The sequence below is a fragment of the Pseudophryne corroboree genome, chromosome 5 (assembly GCF_028390025.1).
Source record: "Pseudophryne corroboree isolate aPseCor3 chromosome 5, aPseCor3.hap2, whole genome shotgun sequence".
Lineage (NCBI taxonomy): Eukaryota > Metazoa > Chordata > Amphibia > Anura > Myobatrachidae > Pseudophryne > Pseudophryne corroboree.
Window position 1 is genome coordinate 415,162,027 of NC_086448.1, and position 27,661 is coordinate 415,189,687.

At 49.0% G+C, this 27,661-nt stretch overlaps 2 protein-coding genes across 4 annotated transcripts in view; one reads left to right on the forward strand and one right to left on the reverse strand.

Moving 5' to 3' along the window:
- SDHA (succinate dehydrogenase complex flavoprotein subunit A) overlaps nucleotides 1-17,255 on the reverse strand; it is a 294,640-nt gene extending 277,385 nt beyond the window's left edge. Inside the window, exons 1-3 of the mRNA XM_063922780.1 lie at nucleotides 17,165-17,255; nucleotides 6,156-6,245; nucleotides 5,654-5,815 (exon numbers count right to left, since the gene is read on the reverse strand). Of these exons, the coding sequence (XP_063778850.1) occupies nucleotides 5,654-5,815; nucleotides 6,156-6,245; nucleotides 17,165-17,233 (321 nt within the window). The 5' untranslated portion in view covers nucleotides 17,234-17,255. The remainder of the gene's footprint in view (nucleotides 1-5,653; nucleotides 5,816-6,155; nucleotides 6,246-17,164) is intronic.
- A 120-nt stretch (nucleotides 17,256-17,375) lies between these two features.
- Nucleotides 17,376-27,661, forward strand: part of CCDC127 (coiled-coil domain containing 127) — a 50,739-nt gene continuing 40,453 nt past the window's right edge. Inside the window, exon 1 of one of the 3 annotated variants that reach the window (XM_063922781.1) lies at nucleotides 17,376-17,465. The gene's annotated coding sequence lies outside the window, so the exon portion shown is untranslated. The other 2 variants (XM_063922783.1, XM_063922782.1) reach the window with 2 other exon arrangements.

Sequence of the window (27,661 nt, forward strand, 5' to 3'; positions counted from 1 at the left end):
AGCACCGATTGAGCAAGCAGGAGGTCCTCCTCAGCCAGGGTATCAAACTTATAGAACTTTGCAAAGGTGTTTGTCCCAGACCAAGTAGCTGCTCGGCACAACTGTAATGCCGAGACCCCTCGGGTAGCCGCCCAAGAAGAGCCCACTTTCCTAGTGGAGTGGGCCTTACCCGATTTCGGTAACGGCAATCCTGCCGTAGAATGCGCCTGCTGAATCGTGTTACAGATCCAGCGAGCAATAGTCTGCTTTGAAGCAGTAGCGCCAACCTTGTTGGCCGCATACAGAACGAACAAAACTTCAGTCTTCCTGATTCTAGCCGTTCTGGTCACATAAATCTTCAAAGCCCTGACTACATCCAGGGACTCGGAATCCTCCAAGTCCCGTGTAGCCACAGGCACGACAATAGGTTGGTTCACATGAAAAGATGAGACCACTTTTGGCAGAAAGGGAGGGCGAGTCCTCAACTCTGCCCTATCCACGTGAAAAACCAAGTATGGGCTTTTATGTGATAAAGCCGCCAATTCAGAAACACGTCTTGCCGAAGCGAACGCCAACAACATGACCACTATCCACGTGAGGTATTTCAACTCCACGGCGACTTGAGGAAACGTAACACCACGTTAAGATCCCAAGGCGCCACCGGAGGCACAAAGGGAGGCTGCATATGCAGCACCCCCTTCACAAAGGTCTGTACTTCAGGAATAGAGGCCAATTCTCTTTGAAAGAAAATGGATAAGGCCGAAATCTGGACCTTTATGGACCCTAATTTTAGGCCCAAAGTCACTCCTGTTTGAAGGAAGTGAAGTAGACGGCCCAAACGGAACTCCTCCGTAGGAGCAGCTCTGGCCTCACACCAAGAAACATATTTCCGCCATATACGGTGATAATGTTTTAACGTCACGTCTTTCCTAGCCTTGATCAGGGTAGGAATGACTTCCTCCGGAATCCCTTTTTCCGCTAGGATCCGGCGTTCAACCGCCATGCCGTCAAACGCAGCAGCGGTAAGTCTTGGAACAGACAGGGCCTTTGCCGCAGCAGGTCCTGCCTTAGAGGAAGAGGCCACGGATCCCCTGCGAGCAACTCTTGTAGCTCCGGATACCAAGTCCTCCGTGGCCAATCCGGAACAATGAGGATTGTTCTGACCCTGCTTCTTCGTATTATTCTCAACACCTTGGGTATGAGAGGAAGAGGAGGAAACACATAGACCGATCTGAACACCCAAGGTGTCACCAGAGCGTCCACAGCTACTGCCTGAGGGTCCCTTGACCTGGCGCAATACCGCTTTAGCTTTTTGTTGAGACGGGATGCCATCATGTCGATTTGAGGCAGTCCCCAACGATCCGTGATCTGTGCGAAGACTTCTTGATGAAGTCCCCACTCTCCCGGATGCAGGTCGTGCCTGCTGAGGAAGTCCGCCTCCCAGTTGTCCACCCCCGGGATGAACACCGCTGATAGCGCGCTTACATGGCCTTCCGCCCAGCGTAGAATCCTGGTCGCTTCTGCCATGGCCATTCTGCTCCTTGTTCCGCCTTGGCGGTTTATATGAGCCACTGCCGTGACATTGTCTGACTGAATCAGAACCGGTTTTCTCCGAAGCAATTCCTCCGCTTGACGCAGGGCGTTGTATATGGCCCTCAACTCCAGGACGTTGATGTGGAGACAAGACTCTAGGCTTGACCAGAGACCTTGGAAATTTCTTCCCAGTGTCACTGCTCCCCAGCCTCGGAGGCTTGCGTCCGTGGTCACCAGGACCCAGTCCTGAATGCCGAACCTGCGACCTTCTAGTAGGTGAGCACTGTTCAGCCACCACAGGAGAGATACCCTGGTCCTGGGAGACAGGGTGATCCTTTGATGCATTTGTAAATGGGACCCGGACCACTTGTCCAAGAGGTCCCATTGAAAAGTCCTCGCATGGAACCTGCCGAAAGGGATGGCCTCGTAGGAAGCCACCATCTTCCCCAGGACCCGCGTGCAATGATGCACTGAAACCTTTTTTGGTTTTAATAGGTTCCTGACCATGGCTATGAGTTCCTGAACCTTTTCGATTGGAAGAAAAACCTTTTTCTGGTCTGTGTCTAGAATCAGCCCCAAAAAGGTCAGACGCGTTGTAGGGACTAGCTGGGACTTCAGTATATTGAGAATCCAGCCGTGTATCTGCAACGTCTTCATGGACAGAGACACGCTGTCCAGCAACCTCTCCCGAGATCTCGCCTTTATGAGGAGATCGTCCAAGTATGGGATAATTGTGACCCCCTGCCTGCGCAGGAGTACCATCATTTCCGCCATTACCTTGGTGAAAATTCTCGGGGCCGTGGAAAGCCCAAACGGCAACGTCTGAAATTGGTAGTGACAGTCCTGCACTGCTAATCTCAGGAACGCCTGATGCGGGGGCAATATCGGAACATGAAGGTAAGCATCCTTTATGTCCAGGGACACCATCCAATCCCCCCCCTCCAGGCTGGCGATGACCGCCCTGAGTGATTCCATTTTGAACTTGAACCTCTTCAAGTACAGGTTCAGAGATTTCAGGTTTAAAATGGGTCTGACCGAACTGTCCGGTTTCGGGACCACAAACAGGGTTGAGTAATATCCCTCTCCTTGCTAGAGATGAGGAACTGTGACAATCACCTGTTGAGTATACAATTTTTGGATTGCTGCCAACACTAGCTCCCTCTCTGACGGGGAAGCCGGCACAGCAAATTTGAAAAATCGGCGAGGAGGCAAGTCTTCGAATTCCAGCCTGTATCCCTGAGAAACAATCTCTAATGCCCAGGGATCCACCTGCGAGTGAACCCAGACGTGGCTGAAAAACCGAAGACGAGCCCCCACCAGATCTGCCTCCCCTCGGGAAGCTCCAGCGTCATGCGGTGGACTTTGCAGACGCAGGGGAGGACTTCTGCTCTTGGGAACTAGCAGTGTGCAGCTTTTTTCCCCTGCCTTTCCCTCTGGCAACAAATGATGATCCACGTACCTTCTTGTTTTTATTGGAACGAAAGGACTGCATTTGATAATGAGGTGCCTTTTTTGTATGCTGCGGGGGGACATAAGGTAAGAAATTTGACTTACCAGCCATAGCGACAAGATCCGAGAGGCCGTCTCCAAACAACTCCACCCCTTTGTAAGGCAAGGACTCCATATGCCGCTTTGAATCGGCATCTCCCGTCCACTGTCGGGTCCACAAGAGCCGCCTAGCAGAAATAGACCTAGCATTTATTCTGGAGCTTAATAAACAAACGTCTCTCTGAGCATCCCTCATATACAAGGCAGCATCTCTGATATGCTCTATGGTCATTTGAATGGCATCCCTATCTAAGGTGTCAATTTCCGTAGATAAGGAATCTGCCCATGCCACAACCGCACTACAAACCCAGGCCGACGCCATAGCCGGTCGAGCAATAGTACCGGAATGATTGTAAATGTGCTTTAAGGTAATTTCCTGCCTGCGATCAGCAGGTTCCTTGAGGGAAGCCGTATCCTGAGAAGGCAGTGCCACCTTTTTGGACAAACGTGTCAGTACCTTGTCAACTTTTGGCGAAGATTCCCAGCGTATCCTATCAGTTTGTGGAAAAGGATACGCCATGAGAATCCTTTTGGGAACTTGTGGTCTCCTATCCGGAGATTCCCAAGCCTTTTCGCACAAGTCACTTAATTCAAATGAGGATGGAAAAGTGACTTCAGGCTTTTTCCCTTTATACATGTGTACCCTCGTGTCAGGGACAGGGGGTTCCTCAGTAATATGCAAAACCTCTTTAATGGCAATAATCATGTACCGTATACCCTTTGCCACCTTCGGCTGTAATTTTGCATCTTCATAGTCGACACTAGAGTCAGTATCTGTGTCGGTATCTGTGTCATCTATCTGGGATATGGTGCGCTTCTGAGACCCCGAAGGACCTGGCGCCCTAGGGACAGGCATGGACTGGCTACCTGACTGATCCCTAGCTTCTACCTTGTCTAACCTTTTATGCAATAGATTGACATTTGCATTCAAGACATTCAGCATATCCACCCATTCCGGTGTCGGCGTTGCCGACCTGACATTCAAGCACTCCCCCTCCACATTAAGCAAGCCTTCCTCATCAAACATGTCGACACACACACAGGGAACCCCTTTCCTGAAGACAGTATCCCTGTCAAGGCCCTTTGGAGAGACAGAGAGAGAGTATGCCAGCACACACCCCAGCGCAATGACCCTGGAGACCAACACAAAATGTTTTTCCCCAGCAGCGCTGTATAATATGTAAACAGCCAATTATGTGCCCCCCCCCCCCCTCTTTTAAGCACCCTTTCACCGTGTGTAAGCAGGGGAGAGTCCGGGGAGCTTCCTCTCAGCAGTGCTGTGGAGAGAAAATGGCGCTGGTGAGTGCTGAGGGAGAAGCCCCGCCCCCTCGGCGGCGGGCTTCTGTCCCGCTCAAACTTAGTAAAAATATGGCGGGGGCTCTTTTATATACATGTACAGAGCCCACCTGTACATGTATATAGTCTTTTTGCCATGCACAGGTTTATATTGCTGCCCAGGGCGCCCCCCCCTGCGCCCTGCACCCTTACAGTGACCGGAGTATGTGAGGTGTATGGGAGCAATGACGCACAGCTGCAGTGCTGTGCGTTACCTCAGTGAAGCTGTAGGCTTCTGCCGCCTGACGACTTCTGTCTTCTGTACTTCTAGCTCTGTGAGGAGGACGGCGGCGCGGCTCCGGGGGTGGATGCCCAGTAAGAACCTGCGTTCACCCCCTCTGGAGCTAATGGTGTCCAGTAGCCGAGGAAGCAGAGCCTATCTTTGACAAGAAGGTCTGCTCCTCTCTCCTCAGTCCCTCGATGCAGGGAGCCTGTTGCCAGCAGTGCTCCCTGTGAAAAAGTAGTAAAAAGTAGAAAAAAATAAATCCAAACAAAAATGCTTCTAGGCAGAGAACTCTGGAGAGCTCTCTGCAGTGCACCCATCCTGCTCTGGGCACAGTGTAAAACTGAGGTCTGGAGGAGAGGCATAGAGGGAGGAGCCAGTACACACCCAGAGTCCAAAGCTTTCTTAAAGTGCCCTATCTCCTGCGGAGCCCGTCTATTCCCCATGGTCCTTACGGAGTCCCAGCATCCTCAAGGACGTTAGAGAAATATTGTATAGTGTACCTAAGTTTAGATGTATTCCCAGCAAAATGGATCCAAATTTATAAAATATTGTGAAGTCTGTACAGAATGATGAAAATGTGTATATTAATGTGTAGGACCTGCATGGAAGTTGTAAGATAAGTATGGGTGCTTTAAATTGAAAGAGAATACATACGAAATTCAGGCGGTCACATGACTGAAAGCAGAATTCAAACACCTGAAGATTTATTTATTTATTAACAGTTTCTTATATAGCGCAGCAAATTCCGTTGCGCTTTACAATTTGAAATATGCAGACGGGGGTAAGTATTTCAACCCCCACTGTTCCCTACCCTAACCCTCGGGAAGTTGCGGCTACGGCTAACCCTCTAGGGGTGGTGACTAGGGATAACTCCCCCCCTCCCCCTCCCCTCCCTCCTCCCCCTCCCTCCTCCTCCCCCTCCCTCCTCCTCCTCCCCCCCCCCCTCCTCCTCCTCCTCCTCCCCCCCCCCCCCCTCCCCCCCCCTCCCCCCCAAAACCAAAACAATGATAAATGTCATATTGAAGTGAATACCTGTGCTGCGACCGTGTGAGATCTGGTAGGAAATAGTTTTGATATACATGCTGTATTAAAGCCTGCTTCAGACAATCCAAATGCTGCCCGTAATCCTGCACCACCAGCACCTACTACGACTGCGTCAAACTCATGGTCCACTACAGGATATTGTGTAGATATCTGGCAAAAACAAAGCATACATAAGAAATTGAGTTCTATACAGCAATGTAGCAGTTAAATCTTAATCATCCATAATCTCTCCATCCTTATTCACATGCAGAAATTAAATATACATACTGTATATAAAGTATACCACTACTAAAACAGTTCTACATATGTGAAAACTGAACATATCTGAGAAGGGATCAGAACACATATTAAACAAGAGATAGGAAAATGTGAAGAGAAAAAAAATAAAAAAAGAAGAACCACCAATAAAAGGATATCTTGTGTTTTAGGTCAGACTTGGACAAATGGGACGCTATTTCTTATTGATAGGAGGCGGGGGGAGGAGATTTACCGAATCAGAAACTTTAGCAGAAGCGTCCTTCTTTCCGTGAACAGTGAAGTGTAAAGCCCGCAGTGTTGCAGAGGAAGCTGGAGCCCATTTCTGAAACAGATGTATAATCACATTACTATTTTGCAAATCAATATTTTCACAGCTTGCCAACAAACTAATAAACACTGTTTATAGACAGACATTCGAGCACAAACATTCGTTTCTACTTTAATGCTTAAAAATGTAAGTAAAACCTGAGCAAGCATGTATCATTTGAGTGTGTGTGTTTCACAAAATTCATGGAAACACTTTGCTGGGGTGCAAAAATACTCAGGCAATCCACGAAAATCTAAAGTCAGCCTCCATATATAACCGAACATAGAGAGAGTGCACTCACCAGTCTTCTTTATGCAACAAAGAAATGAATTTATCTAAACATCATACGTCACCAAAGCATATGTTGATGTTTCGGGCCCAGCATGGCCCTTTCTCAAGACCCAGATGCCCCAGTGAAGAAAGCATAACTCACCAAAGGCCCCACAGGGCCTATAAATACCCAAAAGCTCACCACAGGATCCACCCCCATGTCCCACACACAGGAACTAGGCCAGACTATCAATTATCAGCAATATGGTCTCACAAAGGTCCTTAGTATTCATTATTGACCATCCAAAGATATGGTGTACATATCACTTATAGTGCAAATAATAAGATTTTACTTACCGATAAATCTATTTCTCGTAGTCCGTAGTGGATGCTGGGACTCCGTCAGGACCATGGGGATTAGCGGCTCCGCAGGAGACAGGGCACAAAAATAAAAGCTTTAGGACTAGGTGGTGTGCACTGGCTCCTCCCCCTATGACCCTCCTCCAAGCCTCAGTTAGGATACTGTGCCCGGACGAGCGTACACAATAAGGAAGGATTTTGAATCCCGGGTAAGACTCATACCAGCCACACCAATCACACCGTACAACTTGTGATCTGAACCCAGTTAACAGTATGACAAACGTAGGAGCCTCTGAACAGACGGCTCACAACAATAACAACCCGATTTTTTTGTAACAATAACTATGTACAAGTATTGCAGACAATCCGCACTTGGGATGGGCGCCCAGCATCCACTACGGACTACGAGAAATAGATTTATCGGTAAGTAAAATCTTATTTTCTCTGACGTCCTAGTGGATGCTGGGACTCCGTCAGGACCATGGGGATTATACCCAAGCTCCCAAACGGGCGGGAGAGTGCGGATGACTCTGCAGCACCGAATGAGAGAACTCCAGGTCCTCTTTAGCCAGGGTATCAAATTTGTAGAATTTTACAAACGTGTTCTCCCCCGACCACGTAGCTGCTCGGCAGAGTTGTAATGCCGAGACCCCTCGGGCAGCCGCCCAAGATGAGCCCACCTTCCTTGTGGAATGGGCCTTGATAGATTTAGGCTGTGGCAGGCCTGCCACAGAATGTGCAAGTTGAATTGTGCTACAAATCCAACGAGCAATCGTCTGCTTAGAAGCAGGAGCACCCAGCTTGTTGGGTGCATACAGTATAAACAGCGAGTCAGATTTTCTGACTCCAGCCGTCCTTGAAATATATATTTTCAATGCCCTGACAACGTCCAGCAACTTGGAATCCTCCAAATCGCTAGTAGCCGGAGGCACCACAATAGGCTGGTTCAGGTGAAACGCTGAAACCACCTTAGGCAGAAACTGAGGACGCGTCCGCAGTTCTGCCCTGTCCGAATGGAAAATCAGATATGGGCTTTTATACGATAAAGCCGCCAATTCTGACACTCTCCTGGCTGAAGCCAGGGCCAGTAGCATGGTTACTTTCCATGTAAGATATTTCAAATCCACCGATTTGAGTGGCTCAAACCAATGGGATTTGAGAAAATCCAAAACTACATTAAGATCCCACGGAGCCACTGGGGGCACAACCGGGGGCTGTATATGTAGTACTCCTTTTACAAAAGTCTGGACTTCAGGAACTGAAGCCAATTCTTTCTGGAAGAAAATCGACAGGGCCGAAATTTGAACCTTAATGGACCCTAATTTGAGGCCCATAGACAATCCTGTTTGCAGGAAATGTAGGAATCGACCCAGTTGAAATTCCTCCGTCGGGGCCTTCCTGGCCTCACACCACGCAACATATTTTCTCCAAATGCGGTGATAATGTTGTGCAGTCACCTCCTTCCTGGCTTTTACCAGGGTAGGGATGACCTCTTCCGGAATGCCTTTTTCCCTTAGAATTCGGCGTTCAACCGCCATGCCGTCAAACGCAGCCGCGGTAAGTCTTGGAATAGACACGGTCCCTGCTGAAGCAGGTCCCGTCTTAGAGGTAGAGGCCACGGATCTTCCGTGAGCATCTCCTGAAGTTCCGGGTACCAAGTTCTTCTTGGCCAATCCGGAGCCACGAGTATCGTTCTTACTCCCCTTTGCCGTATAATTCTCAGTACTTTTGGTATGAGAGGCAGAGGAGGAAACACATACACTGACTGGAACACCCACGGTGTTACCAGAGCGTCCACAGCTATTGCCTGAGGGTCTCTTGACCTGGCGCAATACCTGTCCTGTTTTTTGTTGAGGCGGGACGCCATCATATCCACCTTTGGTTTTTCCCAACGGTTCACAATCATGTGGAAGACTTCTGGATGAAGTCCCCACTCTCCCGGGTGTAGATCGTGTCTGCTGAGGAAGTCCGCTTCCCAGTTGTCCACTCCCGGAATGAACACTGCTGACAGTGCTATCACATGATCTTCCGCCCAGCGAAGAATCCTTGCAGCTTCTGCCATTGCCCTCCTGCTTCTTGTGCCGCCCTGTCTGTTTACGTGGGCGACTGCCGTGATGTTGTCCGACTGGATCAACACCGGCTGACCCTGAAGCAGGGGTTTTGCCAGGCTTAGAGCATTGTAAATCGCTCTTAGCTCCAGTATATTTATGTGAAGAGACATCTCCAGGCTTGACCACACTCCCTGGAAGTTTCTTCCCTGTGTGACCGCTCCCCAGCCTCTCAGACTGGCATCCGTGGTCACCAGGACCCAGTCCTGTATGCCGAATCTGCGGCCCTCTAACAGATGAGCACTCTGCAACCACCACAGAAGAGACACCCTTGTCCGTGGAGACAAAGTTATCCGCTGATGCATCTGCAGATGCGATCCGGACCATTTGTCCAGCAGATCCCACTGAAAAGTTCGTGCGTGGAATCTGCCGAATGGAATCGCTTCGTAAGAAGCCACCATTTTTCCCAGGACTCTTGTGCATTGATGCACAGACACTTTTCCTGGTTTTAGGAGGTTCCTGACAAGTTCGGATAACTCCCTGGCTTTCTCCTCCGGAAGAAACACCTTTTTCTGAACCGTGTCCAGAATCATTCCCAGGAACAGCAGACGTGTCGTCGGGGTCAATTGAGATTTTGGAAAATTCAGAATCCACCCGTGCTGTTGCAGCACTACTTGGGTTAGTGCTACTACGTCCCCCAGCTGTTCTCTGGACCTTGCCCTTATCAGGAGATCGTCCAAGTAAGGGATAATTAATACGCCTTTTCTTCGCAGAAGAAACATCATTTCGGCCATTACCTTGGTAAAGACCCGAGGTGCCGTGGACAATCCAAACGGCAGCGTCTGAAACTGATAATGACAGTTTTGCACCACGAACCTGAGGTACCCTTGATGTGAAGGGCAAATTGGGACATGCAGGTAAGCATCCTTGATGTCTAGGGACACCATAAAGTCCCCTTCTTCCAGATTCGCTATCACTGCTCTGAGTGACTCCATCTTGAACTTGAATTTTTGTATGTACAGGTTCAAAGATTTCAGATTTAGAATAGGTCTTACCGAGCCGTCCGGCTTCGGTACCACAAATAGTGTGGAATAATACCCCTTTCCCTGTTGTAGGAGGGGTACCTTGACTATCACCTGCTGAGAATACAGCTTGTGAATGGCTTCCAATACCGTCGCCCTGTCTGAGGGAGACGTTGGCAGAGCAGACTTTAGGAACCGGCGAGGGGGAGACTTCTCGAATTCCAACCTGTAACCCTGAGATACTACCTGCAGGATCCAGGGGTCCACCTGTGAGTGAGCCCACTGTGCGCTGAAATTCTTGAGTCGACCCCCCACCGCCCCTGAGTCCGCTTGTAAAGCCCCAACGTCATGCTGAGGGCTTTGCAGAAGCCGGGGAGGGCTTCTGCTCCTGGGAGGGAGCTGCTTGGTGCACTCTCTTACCCTTTCCTTTGCCTCGGGGCAGATATGACTGTCCTTTTGCCCGCTTGTTCTTATAGGAACGAAAGGACTGCGGCTGAAAATAAGAATTTACTTACCGATAATTCTATTTCTCAGAGTCCGTAGTGGATGCTGGGGTTCCTGAAAGGACCATGGGGAATAGCGGCTCCGCAGGAGACAGGGCACAAAAAGTAAAGCTTTTCCAGATCAGGTGGTGTGCACTGGCTCCTCCCCCTATGACCCTCCTCCAGACTCCAGTTAGGTACTGTGCCCGGACGAGCGTACACAATAAGGGAGGATTTTGAATCCCGGGTAAGACTCATACCAGCCACACCAATCACACCGTACAACTTGTGATCTAAACCCAGTTAACAGTATGATAACAGAGGAGCCTCTGAAAGATGGCTCCCTAAACAATAACCCGAATTAGTTAACAATAACTATGTACAAGTATTGCAGATAATCCGCACTTGGGATGGGCGCCCAGCATCCACTACGGACTCCGAGAAATAGAATTATCGGTAAGTAAATTCTTATTTTCTCTATCGTCCTAGTGGATGCTGGGGTTCCTGAAAGGACCATGGGGATTATACCAAAGCTCCCAAACGGGCGGGAGAGTGCGGATGACTCTGCAGCACCGAATGAGAGAACTCCAGGTCCTCCTTAGCCAGAGTATCAAAATTTGTAAAATTTTACAAACGTGTTCTCCCCTGACCACGTAGCTGCTCGGCAAAGTTGTAATGCCGAGACTCCTCGGGCAGCCGCCCAGGATGAGCCCACCTTCCTTGTGGAATGGGCATCTACATATTTCGGCTGTGGCAGGCCTGCCACAGAATGTGCAAACTGAATTGTACTACAAATCCAGCGTGCAATAGACTGCTTAGAAGCAGGAGCACCCAGCTTGTTGGGTGCATACAATATAAACAGCAAGTCAGACTTTCTGACTCCAGCCGTCCTAACTATATATATATATATATATATATATATATATATATATATATATATATATATATATATATATATATATATATATATATATATATATATATATATATATATATTTTTAGGGCCCTGACAACGTCTAGTAACTTGGAGTCCTCCAAGTCCCTAGTAGCCGCAGGCACCACAACAGGTTGTTTCAGGTGAAAACGCTGACACCCCTTTAGGAAGAAACTGGAGACGAGTCCCAGTTCTGCCCTGTTCAAATGGAAAATTTTAATATGGGCTTTTGTAAGACAAAGCCGCCCATTCTGACAATCACCTGGCCGAGGCCAGGGCTAACAACATGGTCACTTCCCATGTGAGATATTGGTCAACAGCATGGTCACTTTCCCTGTGAGATATTTCAAATCCACAGATTTGAGCGGTTCAAACCAATATGATTTTAAGGAATCCCAACACTATGTTGAGATCTCACGGTGCCCCTAGAGGCACAAAAAAGCTGTATATGCAATACACCCTTTACAAACTGGACTTCAGGAACTGAAGTCAATTCTTTCTGGAAGAAAATCTACAGGGCCGAAATTTAAATGTTAATGAACCCCAATTTGAGGCCCAAAACACTCCTGTTTTCAGGAAGTGTAGAAATCGACCTAGTTGAATTTCCGTCGTGGAGCCTTCCTGGCCTCACCCACGCAACATATTTTCACCACATGTGGTGATGACGTTGTGCGGTCACCTCCTTCCTGGCTTTGACCAGGGTAGGTATGACCTCTTATGGAATGCCTTTTCCCTTCAGGATCCGGCATTCAACCGCCATGCCGTCAAACGCAGCCGCGGTAAGTCTTGGAATAGACATGGTACTTGCTGAAGCAAGTCCCTTCTTAGCTCCCCAGGCCCTTAGTCCTCTGTGAGCATTTCTTGAAGTTCCGGGTACCAAGTCCCTCTTGGCCAATCCGGAGCCACTAGTATAGTTCATACTCCTCTATGTCTTATAATTCTCAATACCTTGTTTATGAGAAACAGAGGAGGGAACACATACACTGACTGGTACACCCACGGTGTTACCAGAACATCCACAGCTATCGCCTGAAGGTCTCATGACCTGGCGGAATACCTGTCCCGTTTTTTGTTCGGGCGGGACGCCATCATGTCCACCTTTGGTCTTTGCCAACGGTCCACAATCATGTTGAAAAACTTCCCTATGAAGTTTCCACTCTCCCGGGTGGAGGTCATGCCTGCTGAGGAAGTCTGCTTCCCAGTCGTCCACTCCCGGAAAGAACACTGCTGACAGTGCTATCACATGATTTTCCGCCTAGCGAAAAATCCTTGCAGTTTTGTCACTGCCCTCCTGCTTCTTGTGCCGCCCTTTCTGTTTACGTGGGCGACTGCCGTGATGTTATCCCACTGGATCAATACCGGCTGACCTTGAAGCAGAGGTCTAGCTAAGTTTAGAGCATTATAAATTTGCTCTAAGCTTATTTATGCGGAGAGAATTCTCCAGACTTAATCACACTTCCCTGGAAATTTTTTCCCTGTGTGACTGTTCCCCAGCCTCTCAGGCTGGCCTCCGTGGTCACCGGCATCCAATCTTGAATGCCGAATCTGCGGCCCTCTAGAAGATGAGCACTCTGTAATCACCACAGGAGAGACACCCTTGTCCTTGGATATAGGGTTATCCACTGATGCATCTGAGGATGCGATCCGGACCATTTGTCCAGCAGATCCCACTGAAGAGTTCTTGCTGGAAATCTGCCGAATGGAATTGCTTCGTAATAAGCTACCATTTTTACCAGGACTCTTGTGCAATGATGCACTGACACTTTTCCTGGTTTTAGGAGGATCCCGATTAGCTCGGATAACTCCCTGGCTTTCTCCACTGGGAGAAACACGTTTTTCTGGACTGTGTCCAGAATCATCCCTAGGAACAGTAGACGTGTCGTCGGGAAAAGCTGCGATTTTGGAATATTTAGAATCCACTCGTGCTGTCGTAGAACTACTTAAGATAGTGCTACTCCGACCTCCAACTGTTCTCTGGACCTTGCCCTTATCAGGAAAGCGTCCATGTTTCTTTTAAGAAAAATCATCATTCCGGCCATTACCTTGGTAAAGACCCGGGGCGCCGTGGACAATCCAAACGGCAGCGTCTGAACTGATAGTGACAGTTCTGTACCAGGAACCTGAAGTACCCTTGGTGAGAAGGGCAAATTTGGACCTGTAGGTAAGCGTCCCTGATATCCAGTGACACCATATCGTCCCCTTCTTCCTGGTTCGCGATCACTGCTCCGAGTGACTCCATCTTGATTTGAACGCTTGTATGTAAGTGTTCAAATATTTCAGATCTCACCGAGCCGGTTGGCTTCAGTACCACAATATAGTGTGGAATACTACCCCCTTCCTTGTTGTAAGAAGGGTACTTTGATTATCACCTGCTGGGAATACAGCCTGTGAATTGTGTGAGGGGGAGACGTCTCGAATTTCCAATGTACACCTGGGATATTACATGTAGGATCCCGGAGTTCCCTTGCGAGTGTTGCTGAAACTCTTGAGATGACCCCCTACCGCACCTGAGTCCGCTTGTACGGCCCCAGCGTTATGCTGCGGACTTGGCAGAAGCCGTGAGGAGCTTCTGTTCCTGGGAATGAGCTGCTTGCTGCAGTCTTCTTCCCTTTCCTCTACCCCTGGGCAGATATGACTGGCCTTTGCCCGCCTGCCCGTATGGGGACGAAAGGACTGAGACTGAAAAGACTGTGTCCTTTTCTGCCAATATGTGACTCGGGGTAACAAAAGGTGGATTTTTCAGCTGTTGCCATGGCCACCAGGTCCAATGGACCGCCCCTTTATACGGCAATACTTCCATATGCCGTCTGGAATCTGCCTCACCTGACCACTGTCGTGTCTTCGTCTGGCAGATATGTACATCACATTTACTCTTGATGCCAGAATGCACATATGCCTCTGCGCATCACGCATATATAGAAATGCATCCTTAAAATGCTCTATAGACAATAAAATCCTGTCCCTGTCAAGGGTATCAAAATTTTCAGTCAGGAAATCCGACCAAGCCCCCTCAGCGCTGCACATCCAGGCTGAGGCGATTGCTGGTCGTAGTATAACACCAGTATGTGTGTATATACTGTTATGATATTTTCCAGCTTCCTATCAGCTGGCTCCTTGAGGGCGGCCGTATCTAGAAACGGTAACGCCATGTTTTTTATAAGCGTGTGAGCGCCTTATCCACCCTAAGGTGTGTTTTCCAACTCGCCCTTACTTCTGGCGGGAAAAGGGTATACCGCCCATAACTTTCTATCGGAGGAACCCCACGTATCATCACACACTTCATTTAATTTATCTGATTCAGGCAAAACTACAAGTAGTTTATTCCCACCCTACAAAATACCCTTATTTGTGGTACTTGTGGTATCAGAAATATGTAACACCTCCTTCATTGCCCTTAACATGTAACTTGTGGCCCTAAAGGAAAAGTACGTTTGTTTCTTCACCGTCGACACTGGGGTCAGTGTCCGTGTCAGTGTCCATAAGTAAGCCATCCATTCCGGTGTCGACTCCCTAGAGAGTGACATTACCATTACAGGCAATTTTCTCCGTCTCCTCACCAACATTTTCCTCATACATGTCGACACACCCGTACCGACCTACAGCACACACACAGGGAATGCTCTGATAGAGGACAGGACCCACTAGCCCTTTGGGGAGACAGAGGGAGAGTTTGCCAGCACACACCAAAAGCGCCATAATGTATATAACAACCCTAGAAGGTGTTGTTTCTATATATGCGCTCTTAATATATAATTATATCGCCAATTTATGCCCCCCTTCTCTTTAACCCTGTTTCTGTAGTGCAGGGGAGAGTGGGAGCCTTCCTCACCAGCGGAGCTGGTCAGGAAAATGGCGCTGAGTGCTGAGGAGAATAAGCTCCGCCCCTTTCTCAGCGGGCTTTTCTCCCGGTTATTAGGAAAACTGGCCTGGGTTAAATACATACATATAGCCTTAATGGCTATATGTGATGTATTTATTTGCCTCTAAGGTAATCTATATTGCTGCCCAGGGCGCCCCCAGCAGCGCCCTGCACCCTCCGTGACCGAGATCAGTGAGCCGTGTAGCAACAATGGCGCACAGCTGCAGTGCTGTGCGCTACCTTCATGAAGACTGAGGAGTCTTCTGCCGCCTGTTTCCGGACCTCCGTTCTGCCGTTCTTCAGCGTCTGTAAGGGGGATCGGCGGCGCGGCTCCGGGACGAACCCCAGGCTGACCTGTGTTCCGACTCCCTCTGGAGCTCAGTGTCCAGTAGCCTAAGACTTCAATCCTCCTGCACGCAGGTGAGTTGCAAGTCTCTCCCCTAAGTCCCTCGTTGCAGTGATCCTGTCGCCAGCAGGAATCACTGATTAGAAACCTAAAAAAAAACTTTTCTAAACAGCTCTTTAAGAGAGCCACCTAGATTGCACCCTCTCGGACGGGCACAAAAACCTAACTGAGGCTTGGAGGGGGGTCATAGGGGGAGGAGCCAGTACACACCATGTGACCTAAAAGCTTTTTTAGATGTGCCCTGTCTCCTGCGGAGCCCGCTATCCCCATGGTCCTGACGGAGTCCCCAGCATCCACTAGGACGTTAGAGAAATATCCAATGTAATTACAGGATAGAGCGGATTAGAGACAGCATAACTCCTCGCTTTCCAACTGACACTGAAACGGTCTCTCAGCAAAGTAAAATTATCTATAGAACCAAACCAGAAATTACAACCCCATGGCGACTCTGGGAATATAGGCATTATGCCATTTATCATATGCTCGCTGTCACACAGCGAAAGTGTGCATTTAGTGTGTCCTTCAGGTGAAAAGTACCTGCCACCTACAAACCAGGAGAGAGAGCACCCAACACTCACAAACTGATATATTTACTAAGGTGTATGTTTTTTTTTTAGAAGTGGGGGTGTTGCTGATAGCAACCAGATTCCACTTTACATTTATCTAGATCACAGGTTCTCAAACTCGGTCCTCAGGACCCCACACGGTTCATGTTTCGCAGGTCACCTGTAGATTTTTAAAATGTGAGTTGGTGATACACACTGCACCTGTTGGGTTACATCAGTGGTTTCCAAACCTTTTTGAATCATGGCGCCCTAGAATATCAGATTTTTTTTCACAGCACCCCTAAGCCAAAAATTTCTTATTGAGAAATTTAGAAAGAAATATTACATTAAGTAGATTGGGTTTATAGGTCATCCTTAGGGTCAGTTGTGAGGTGAGGGACAGGATTCACTTCTGTTTGGCCACATATTTTATGACTGGCAGCTACCAGCAGCGGTTTTGCCTATTATATTGACCATGAATAATTTGAATTGGTCCTGGACCACCAACCCAGGGCACCCCTGCAAGTGTCCCGAGGCACCCCAGGGAGCCACAGCACACAGTTTGGGAACCTCTGGGTTACATGGAAAACGTGAAACGTGTGGGATCCTGAGGACCGAGTTTGAGACCACTGATCTAGATAATAGCTAGAATCTGTTTGGTTGCCACTTCTAAAAAAAAAAAAAAAAAACTCACACTTTAGTAAATATACCCCAGAGAACTAGCAGCACCAGGCGCATCGTTGTATAAGACACACACACACACTAATAAGCGGCCACGCCCCCAGCCACTTCCAACCAATGTGGGAGAAGAGGACGGATAGGTGGACAGGAAACAGCCAGTGCTTGGTGTGCAGAAGACAGGAGAGGAGGTGACCTTCATCTACCCCCCCTCCCCGCCGCCAAGACTAGTTACACAAGCAACAGCAGTACCGACACCAAACCGCCCAGCGGCTACGGCACCGGCCATCTCTTCTACCGCCCGCTCCCAGCATGCTTCCAGGAACTCACCCTGCCACCTGACCCAACCAACGACCTTTTCCCCAGGAGCTGGGACGCTGCTGCCCTCAGTGATGCCATGTTCCTTAACCCAGGTTACCAGCTCCTGTCAGGCGCCTTTGCACTGCGGTTGCGTAGTACGTCACGGGCCCGCCCCCTTCTTTGAAAACTTTATCAGTGTGAACAAAGAATGACAGAAGGCCAATGTGAACGTCACGGGCACAACAAGAACATCATGTGACCCGCTCCCCGCCAACAGCAGCCGTCTTCTCACCTTATCGCGCTGTTGTTGGGTTCAACTTCTTACAGCAATGTGAGTGTGCTGTGTGCGCCGGTAGCAGTAAGATGTAGTGCACTCGCCGCATTGTACACGGCTCCTGGGGTGAGCTCATCCCCCGCTACCCCAATAGTTTTTTTTCTCTGTCTTCCATTCTGAAACAGTTGGGCGGGGCGATGAGTCCCTGGGGCGTGGTCTTCATATTCAGGGGGACTTTGCATGGCCTCAGCTTCCAACCGGTAAGTGGCTGTGCTGGGCAGCGGCCAGCGGGGTGCACACTGCGCAGGGGTAATCCGGGATTCTCGGCGCATGCTGGGGCGCAGTATCTTCTGCACTGGGCAGCCATCACCGGCCCGCAGCTGGCACAGAGTAATGATAGCGTATAGGATCGTGCACGAAGGGGAAGTGCCTCCAGATGTGCCGGGCAGGGGCCAAGGTGTAGCGCGGCCCAGGGGTCACCTGTAGTCTGGGCAGCTCCAGTCTACAGGGTGTTAACCTAGGAATAGAATCCTTGCCAAGCGCATAGGCCAACTTCTCTCCATCTTGTGATGTAACTGCAGTAGGTGGGCTGTGTTTGCTGCCTTCTGCATGCTTTGTGAGGGGGACGCTGTGCGGTGACAGTATGGTAGCCGTGCTGTCATTTCCTAGTCCTGATCACGAAGAGATGCATAGGGGTCTATTCATGAAGCAGTGAAAACAGTGGAGAAGTTGCCCATGGCAACCAATGAGCTGCTCCGTACAATTGTATAGTATGCAAATTATAAATGTTACTTCAATGCTGATTGGTTGCCATGGGCAACTTATCCAATAGCTCACTTCTCCAATCTTTTTACAGCTTCATGGATAGACCCCATAGACACAACAAGAGTGACAGTATGTAGGAGTAGTGAGCATATTTGCACTGTGGTGTCTAGCAGAGAATACTGTGAGACATTTATGAAAACTGAAGCAGGTAACGTTTCTTATGGTGTGTACACACGGTGAGATATTTTCTTACGATTTTGACTATATAGTAAAAATTGTAAGAAAAGTTAGTGCAGATCGCAAGGTGAAAGTCACCTTGCGATCCCGATTCGATGCCGATGCGTGTTCAGCATCGCAAGACTAGATAGGCTGTGCAGGCAAGTCAATTTTGACTATCTCTATAGAAAAGATAGTCAAAATTGACACTTAGCCAAAATCGCACATAAGTCAGTTTCGCAAGCACATTCATTATGTGCTTGCGATGCCGACCTAGCCCCTGTCGCATAGTGAGAATCGGGCATAGCCCTAATCTCACCGTGTGTATGGGCCATTAGTCTGATATTTAATTATATACAAAAAGAATAACATTCACAAACAATCAGCATAACTTGAGGTGGAACTAGAGGAAACAAATGTTTATGTTAAAAGATACATTTCTGCAGTGGGGTACACTGGTAGTCCACAGAGAATAACATCGGGGTGTAGAGTTGGATCTTGATCCAAGGCACCAGCAGGCTAAAGCTTTGACTGTTCCCCGGATGCACTGCACTGCCTCCTCTATATCCCTGCCTCCAGGCACTAGAGCTCAGTTTGTAAAGTTGGTACCTGCAGTGCAGGCAGCTAACAGGTGGTATAATATATTAGAGTATATAAACGTCGCTAGGTCAGAGCATCTTTGTCAATTGTTTAGCAGCTGCTATAAAAAGGGATAGTCTGTCCCTTTACAAGAACAAAATATATATACACTACAATTAGCAGCGCTAAATTGATGAATACATAATTACACAGTTTCAATTAAAAATATATAAACTTTTTATTGTGGTTTCAATAAACCCATAAAATATAAATTATATAAAACAACCTCACATAGCGGACATATCACAACAACACTATAATGCTCCTCCGTTCCTATTCTAATGCCTCCTTATCCAACAAGGTTAATAGTCCCGGTATAATAAATGGTCCGTTGGTATAAATACCTAAGTCACTAGAGCATTCTCTATAGGGGTATAGTGCAGTCCCAGGTCCTCACTAATTCTTTATGACAAAGGTATAAGCAGTCCACGGTACCGGTATTTGTAATCCAAGGATGTTCAATAGTAGGAGCCTGGTCTGGAGAGGGCTGTGTGAGTGCACAGTGAGGTAGTTTACACCTTACGCATTTCGCTGCGCCTGGCAGGTTTTTCGAAGGTCCTTTGAAAAAGTTGCCAGGCGCAGCGAAACGCGTAAGTTATTACCTACCTCACTGTGGACTCGCACAGCCATCTCCGGACCAGCCTCCTACTATTGAACATCCTTGGATTACAAATACCGGTACCGTGGACTGCTTATACTTATATACTTATATACTGCTTATAGTGACTTAGGTATTTGTACCAACGGACCATTTATTATACCAGGACTATTAACCTTGTTGGATAAGGAGGCATTAGAATAGGAACGGAGGAGCATTATAGTGTTGTTGTGATATGCCTGCTATGCGAGTTTGTTTTATTATATTTCTCTGACGTCCTAGTGGATGCTGGGAACTCCGTAAGGACCATGGGGAATAGACGGGCTCCGCAGGAGACTGGGCACTCTAAAAGAAAGATTAGGTACTATCTGGTGTGCACTGGCTCCTCCCTCTATGCCCCTCCTCCAGCCCTTAGTTAGATTTCTGTGCCCGGCCGAGCTGGATGCACACTAGGGGCTCTCCTGAGCTCCTAGAAAGAAAGTATATGTTAGGTTTTTTATTTTACAGTGAGACCCGCTGGCAACAGGCTCACTGCAACGAGGGACTAAGGGGAGAAGAAGCGAACCTACCTGCTTGCAGCTAGCTTGGGCTTCTTAGGCTACTGGACACCATTAGCTCCAGAGGGATCGACCGCAGGACCCGTCCTTGGTGTTCGTTCCCGGAGCCGCGCCGCCGTCCCCCTTACAGAGCCAGAAGCATGAAGATGGTCCGGAAAATCGGCGGCAGAAGACTTCAGTCTTCACCAAGGTAGCGCACAGCACTGCAGCTGTGCGCCATTGCTCCTCATACACACTTCACACTCCGGTCACTGAGGGTGCAGGGCGCTGGGGGGGGCGCCCTGAGCAGCAATAAAAACACCTTGGCTGGCAAAATAATCACAATATATAGCCCCAGAGGCTATATATGTGGTAATTACCCCTGCCAGAATCCATAAAAAAGCGGGAGAAAAGTCAGCCGAAAAAGGGGCGGAGCCATCTCCCTCAGCACATTGGCGCCATTTTCTCTTCACAGTGTAGCTGGAAGACAGCTCCCCAGTCTCTCCTGTAGTTTTCAGGCTCAAAGGGTTAAAAAGAGAGGGGGGGCACTAAATTTAGGCGCAATATTGTTTATACAAGCAGCTATTGGGGAAAATTCACTCAGTGATAGTGTTTATCCCTACATTATATAGCGCTCTGGTGTGTGCTGGCATACTCTCTCTCTCTGTCTCCCCAAAGGGCTGTGTGGGGTCCTGTCCTCAGTCAGAGCATTCCCTGTGTGTGTGCGGTGTGTCGGTATGGCTGTGTCGACATGTTTGATGAGGAGGCTTATGTGGAGGCGGAGCAGATGCCGATAAATGGGATGTCGCCCCCTGTGGGGCCGACACCAGAGTGGATGGATAGGTGGAAGGTATTAACCGACAGTGTCAACTCCTTACATAAAAGGCTGGATGACGTAACAGCTGTGGGACAGCCGGCTTCTCAGCCCGCGCCTGCCCAGGCGTCTCAAAGGCCATCAGGGGCTCAAAAAAAAAAAAAACCGCCCGTCACCTCAGATGGCAGACACAGATGTCGACACGGAGTCTGACTCCAGTGTCGACGAGGTTGAGACATATACGCAATCCACTAGGAACATCCGTTGCATGATCTCGGCAATAAAAATTGTGTTACACATTTCTGACATTAACCCAAGTACCACATAAAAGGGGGTTTATGTTTGGGGAGAAAAAGCAGCCGGTGTTTTGTTCCCCCATCAGATGAGTGAATGAAGTGTGTGAAGAAGCGTGGGTTCCCCCGATAAGAAACTGGTAATTTCAAAAAAATTACTGCTGGCGTACCCTTTCCCGCCAGAGGATAGGTCACGTTGGGAGTTATCCCCTAGGGTGGATAAGGCGCTCACACGTTTGTCATAAAAGGTGGCACTGCCGTCTTAGGATACGGCCACTTTGAAGGAGCCTGCTGATAAAAAGCAGGAGGCTATCCTGAAGTCTGTATATACACACTCAGGTATTATACTGAGACCTGCAATTGCCTCAGCATGCATAGTGCTGCTGCAGCAGGGTCTGATACCCTGTCAGATAATATTAATACCCTAGACAGGGAAAATATGGTGCTAACATAGAGCATATTAAAGACGTAGTCTTATATATGAGGGATGCACAGAGGGATATTTGCCGGCTGGCGTCCAGAATTAATGCAAGGACCATTCTGCCAGGAGGGTATTAGAGACCCGGCAGTGGACAGGTGATGTTGACTTTAAAAGGCACATAGAGCCTTATAAGGGTGAGGCAGCTGGGAAGAAAAATTTTTACCTCAGGTTTCCTCACAGCCTAAGAAAGCACTGTATTATCAGGTACAGTCCTTTCGGCTTCAGAAAAGCAAGCGGGTCAAAGGCGCTTCCTTTCTGCACAGAGATGAGCGAAGAGGGAAAAAGCTGCACCAGTCAGCCAGTTCCCAGAATCAAAATTCTTCCCCCGCTTCCTCTGAGTCCACCGCATGACGCGGGGGCTCCACAGGCGTAGCCAGGTACGGTGGGGGGCCGCCTCAAAAATTTCAGCGATCAGTGGGCTCGCTCACAGGTGGATCCCTGGATCCTTCAAGTAGTATCTCAGGGGTACAAGCTGGAATTTGAGGCGTCTCCCCCCCGCCGTTTCCTCAAATCTGCCTTGCCGACAACTCCCTCAGGCAGGGAGGCTGTGCTAGAGACAATTCACAAGCTGTATTCCCAGCAGGTGATAGTCAAGGTGCCCCTACTTCAACAAGGACGGGGTTACTATTCCACACTGTTTGTGGTACCGAAACCGGACGGTTCGTTGAGACCCATTTTAAATTTGAAATCCTTGAACACATACATAAAAAAATTCAAGTTCAAGATGGAATCGCTCAGGGCGGTTATTGCAAGCCTGGAGGAGGGGGATTACATGGTATCCCTGGACATCAAGGATGCTTACCTACATGTCCCCATTTACCATCCTCACCAGGAGTACCTCAGATTTGTGGTACAGGATTGCCATTACCAATTCCAAACACTGCCGTTTGGACTGTCCACGGCACCGAGGGTCTTTACCAAGGTAATGGCAGAAATGATGATACTCCTGCGAAAAAAGGGAGTTTTAATTATCCCGTACTTGGACGATCTCCTTATAAAGGCGAGGTCCAAGGAGCAGTTGTTGGTCGGAGTAGCACTATCTCGGGAAGTGCTACAACAGCACGGATGGATTCTATACATTCCAAAGTCACAGCTGGTTCCTACCACACGCCTACTGTTCCTGGGGATGGTTCTGGACACAGAACAGAAAAAAGTGTTTCTCCCGCAGCAGAAAGCCAAGGAGCTGTCATCTCTAGTCAGAGACCTCCTGAAACCAAAACAGGTATCGGTGCATCACTGCACACGAGTCCTGGGAAAAATGGTAGCTTCTTACGAAGCAAAATTCCATTCGGCAGGTTCCATGCAAGAACCTTTCAGTGGGACCTCTTGGACAAGTGGTCGGGATCGCATCTTCAGATGCATCGGCTGATAACCCTGTCTCCAAGGACCAGGGTATCTCTATTGTGGTGGCTGCAGAGTGCTCATCTTCAAGAGGGCCGCAGATTCGGCATACAGGACTGGGTCCTGGTAACCACGGATGCCAGCCTTCGAGGCTGGGGGGCAGTCACACAGGGAAGAAATTTCCAAGGACTTTGGTCAAGTCAGGAGTCGTCCCTACACATAAATATTCTGGAACTGAGGGCCATTTACAATGCCCTAAGTCTGGCAAGGCCTCTGCTTCAAAACCAGCCGGTACTGATCCAATCAGACAACATCACGGCAGTCGCCCATGTAAACCGACAGGGCGGCACAAGAAGCAGGATGGCGATGGCAGAAGCCACAAGGATTCTCCGATGGGCGGAAAATCACGTCTTAGCACTGTCAGCAGTGTTCATTCCGGGAGTGGACAACTGGGAAGCAGACTTCCTCAGCAGACACGACCTACACCCGGGAGAGTGGGGACTTCATCCAGAAGTCTTCCAACTGTTGGTAAACCGTTGGGAAAGGCCACAGGTGGACATGATGGCGTCCCGCCTAAACAAAAAACTAGATATTGCGCCAGGTCAAGGGACCCTCAGGCGATAGCTGTGGACGCTCTAGTGACACCGTGGGTGTACCAGTCGGTTTATGTGTTCCCTCCTCTTCCTCTCATACCAAAGGTACTGAGAATAATAAGAAGGCGAGGAGTAAGAACGATACTCGTGGTTCCGGATTGGCCAAGAAGAGCTTGGTACCCAGAACTTCAAGAAATGATATCAGAGGACCCATGGCCTCTACCGCTCAGACAGGATCTGCTACAGCAGGGGCCCTGTCTGTTCCAAGACTTACCGCGGCTGCGTTTGCCGGCATGGCGGTTGAATTCCGGATCCTAAAGGAAAAGGGCATTCCGGAGGAAGTCATTCCTACGCTGATAAAAGCCAGGAAAGAAGTAACCGCAAACCATTATCACCGTATTTGGCGAAAATATGTTGCGTGGTGTGAGGCCAGGAAGGCCCCTACAGAGGAATTTCAGCTGGGTCGTTTTCTGCACTTCCTACAGTCGGGAGTGACTATGGGCCTAAAATTGGGTTCCATTAAGGTCCAGATTTCGGCTCTGTCGATTTTCTTCCAGAAAGAACTGGCTTCACTGCCTGAAGTTCAGACTTTTGTAAAGGGAGTGCTTCATATTCAGCCCCTTTTGTGCCTCCTGTGTCACCTTGGGATCTCAATGTGGTGTTGAGTTTCCTGAAATCACATTGGTTTGAGCCACTTAAAACTGTGGATCTGAAATATCTCACGTGGAAAGTGGTCATGTTATTGGCCTTGGCTTCGGCCAGGCGGGTGTCAGAATTGGCGGCTTTGTCATGTAAAAGCCCTTATCTGATTTTCCATATGGATAGGGCAGAATTGAGGACTCGTCCCCAGTTTCTCCCTAAGGTGGTATCAGCTTTTCACTTGAACCAACCTATTGTAGTGCCTGCGGCTACTAGGGACTTGGAAGATTCCAAGTTACTGGACGTAGTCAGGGCCTTGAAAATGTATGTTTCCAGGACGGCTGTAGTCAGGAAAACTGACTCGCTTTTTATCCTGTATGCACCCAACAAAATAGGTGCTCCTGCTTCTAAGCAGACTATTGCTCGCTGGATTTGTAGCACAATTCAGCTGGCGCATTCTGCGGCTGGATTGCCGCATCCTAAATCAGTAAAAGCCCATTCCACAAGGAAGGTGGGCTCATCTTGGGCAGCTGCCCGAGGGGTCTCTGCTTTACAACTTTGCCGAGCTGCAACTTGGTCAGGGGCAAACACGTTTGCTAAATTCTACAAATTTGATACCCTGGCTGAGGAGGACCTTGAGTTCTCTCATTCGGTGCTGCAGAGTCATCCGCACTCTCCCGCCCGTTTGGGAGCTTTGGTATAATCCCCATGGTCCTTACGGAGTTCCCAGCATCCACTAGGACGTCAGAGAAAATAAGATTTCTCTGACGTCCTAGTGGATGCTGGGGACTCCGTAAGGACCATGGGGAATAGCGGGCTCCGAAGGAGACTGGGCACTCTAAGAAAGAATTAGGACTACCTGGTGTGCACTGGCTCCTCCCTCTATGCCCCTCCTCCAGACCTCAGTTAGAATCTGTGCCCGGCTCGAGCTGGATGCACACTAGGGGCTCTCCTGAGCTTCTAGAAAAGGTGGAGCCAGGTGCGGTGGGGGCCCGTCTCCGGAACTTCAGCGACCAGTGGGTTCGCTCACTGGTGGATCCCTGGATTCTACAAGTGGTATCTCAGGGGTACAGGCTGGAATTCGAGACGTCTCCCCCTCGCCGTTTCCTCAAATCAGCCTTGCCAACTACTCCCCCAGACAGGGAGGCGGTGCTGGAGGCGATTCACAAGCTGTACTCCCAGCAGGTGATAACCAAAGTACCCCTCCTTCAACAGGGACGGGGTTACTATTCCACAATGTTTGTGGTACAGAAACCGGACGGTTCGGTGAGACCCATTTTAAATTTGAAATCCTTGAACACATACATAAAAAAATTCAAGTTCAAAATGGAATCGCTCAGGGCGGTTATTGCAAGCCTGGACGAGCTGGATGCACACTAGGGGCTCTCCTGAGCTCCTAGAAAGAAAGTATATGTTAGGTTTTTTATTTTACAGTGAGACCTGCTGGCAACAGGCTCACTGCATTGAGGGACTAAGGGGAGAAGAAGCGAACCTACCTGCTTGCAGCTAGCTTGGGCTTCTTAGGCTACTGGACACCATTAGCTCCAGAGGGATCGACCGCAGGACCCGTCCTTTGTGTTCGTTCCCGGAGCCGCGCCGCCGTCCCCCTTACAGAGCCAGAAGCAAGAAGATGGTCCGGAAAATCGGCGGCAGAAGACTTCAGTCTTCACCAAGGTAGCGCACAGCACTGCAGCTGTGCGCCATTGCTCCTCATACACACTTCACACTCCGGTCACAGAGGGTGCAGGGCGCTGGGGGGGGGGGCGCCCTGAGCAGCAATAAAATCACCTTGGCTGGCAAAATAACCACAATATATAGCCCCAGAGGCTATATATGTGGTAATTACCCCTGCCAGAATACAGAAAAAAGCGGGAGAAAAGTCAGCCGAAAAAGGGGCGGAGCCATCTCCCTCAGCACACTGGCGCCATTTCTCCCTCACAGTTCCGCTGGAAGGAAGCTCCCTGACTCTCCCCTGCAGTCTACACTACAGAAAAGGGTAAAAAAGAGAGGGGGGGCACTAAATTTAGGCGCAGTAAATATTATAGCAGCTATAGGGGACATAATTCAGTTAGTCCCTGCATTATATAGCGCTCTGGTGTGTGCTGACATACTCTCTCTCTGTCTCCCCAAAGGGCTTTTGTGGGGTCCTGTCTCCTTTAAGAGCATTCCCTGTGTGTGTGCGGTGTGTCGGTACGGCTGTGTCGACATGTTTGATGAGGAGGCTTATGTGGAGGCGGAGCAGATGCCTATAAATGTGATGTCACCCCCTGCGGGGCAGACACCTGAGTGGATGGACTTATGGAAGGAATTACGTGCAAGTGTCGACTCCTTACATAAAAAATTTGACGACATGCCAAATGCGGGACAGCCGGCTTCTCAGCTCGTGCCTGCCCAGACAATTCAAAGGCCATCAGGGGCTCTAAAACGCCCACTACCTCAGATGGCAGACACAGATGTCGACACGGATACTGATACCAGTGTCGACGACGATGAGTCAAATTTAATGTCCACTAGGGCCATTCGTTGCATGATTGAGGCAATGAAAGAGGTATTACACATTTCTGATATAAACCCAGGTACCTCAAAAAAGGGTATTATGTTTGGGGAGAAAAAACTACCAATAGTTTTTCCCCCATCTGAAGAATTAAATGAAGTGTGTGAAGAAGAGTGGGCTTCCCCCGATAAAAAATTGGTGATTTCAAAAAAATTACTAATGGCGTTCCCTTTCTCGCCAGAGGATAGGTCACGTTGGGAAACTCCCCCTAGGGTGGATAAAGGGCTCACACGTTTGTCTAAAAAGGTGGCACTACCGTCTCCGGATACGGCCGCCCTAAAGGAACCTGCTGATAGAAAGCAGGAGCCTATCCTAAAGTCTATATATACACACACTGGTGTTATACTGAGACCAGCTATTGCTTCAGCGTGGATGTGCAGTGCTGCTGCTGCTGCTTGGTCAGATTCCCTGTCGGAAAATATTGACACCCTAGACAGGGACACTATATTGCTAACCGTAGAGCATATAAAAGACTCAGTCTTGTACATGAGAGATGCACAGAGGGAGATCTGCCGGCTGGAATCTAGAATAAGTGCATTGTCCATTTCTGCTAGGAGAGGCTTATGGACTCGGCAGTGGACAGGGGATGCAGATTCTAAAAGGCACATGGAAGTTTTGCCTTATAAGGGTGAGGAGTTATTCGGGGATGGTCTCTCAGACCTTGTTTCCACAGCAACAGCTGGGAAGTCAGCATTTTTGCCCCATGTCCCCTCACAGCCTAAGAAAGCGCCGTATTATTAGGTACAGTCCTTTCGACCCCAGAAAAACAGGCGGGGAAAAGGCG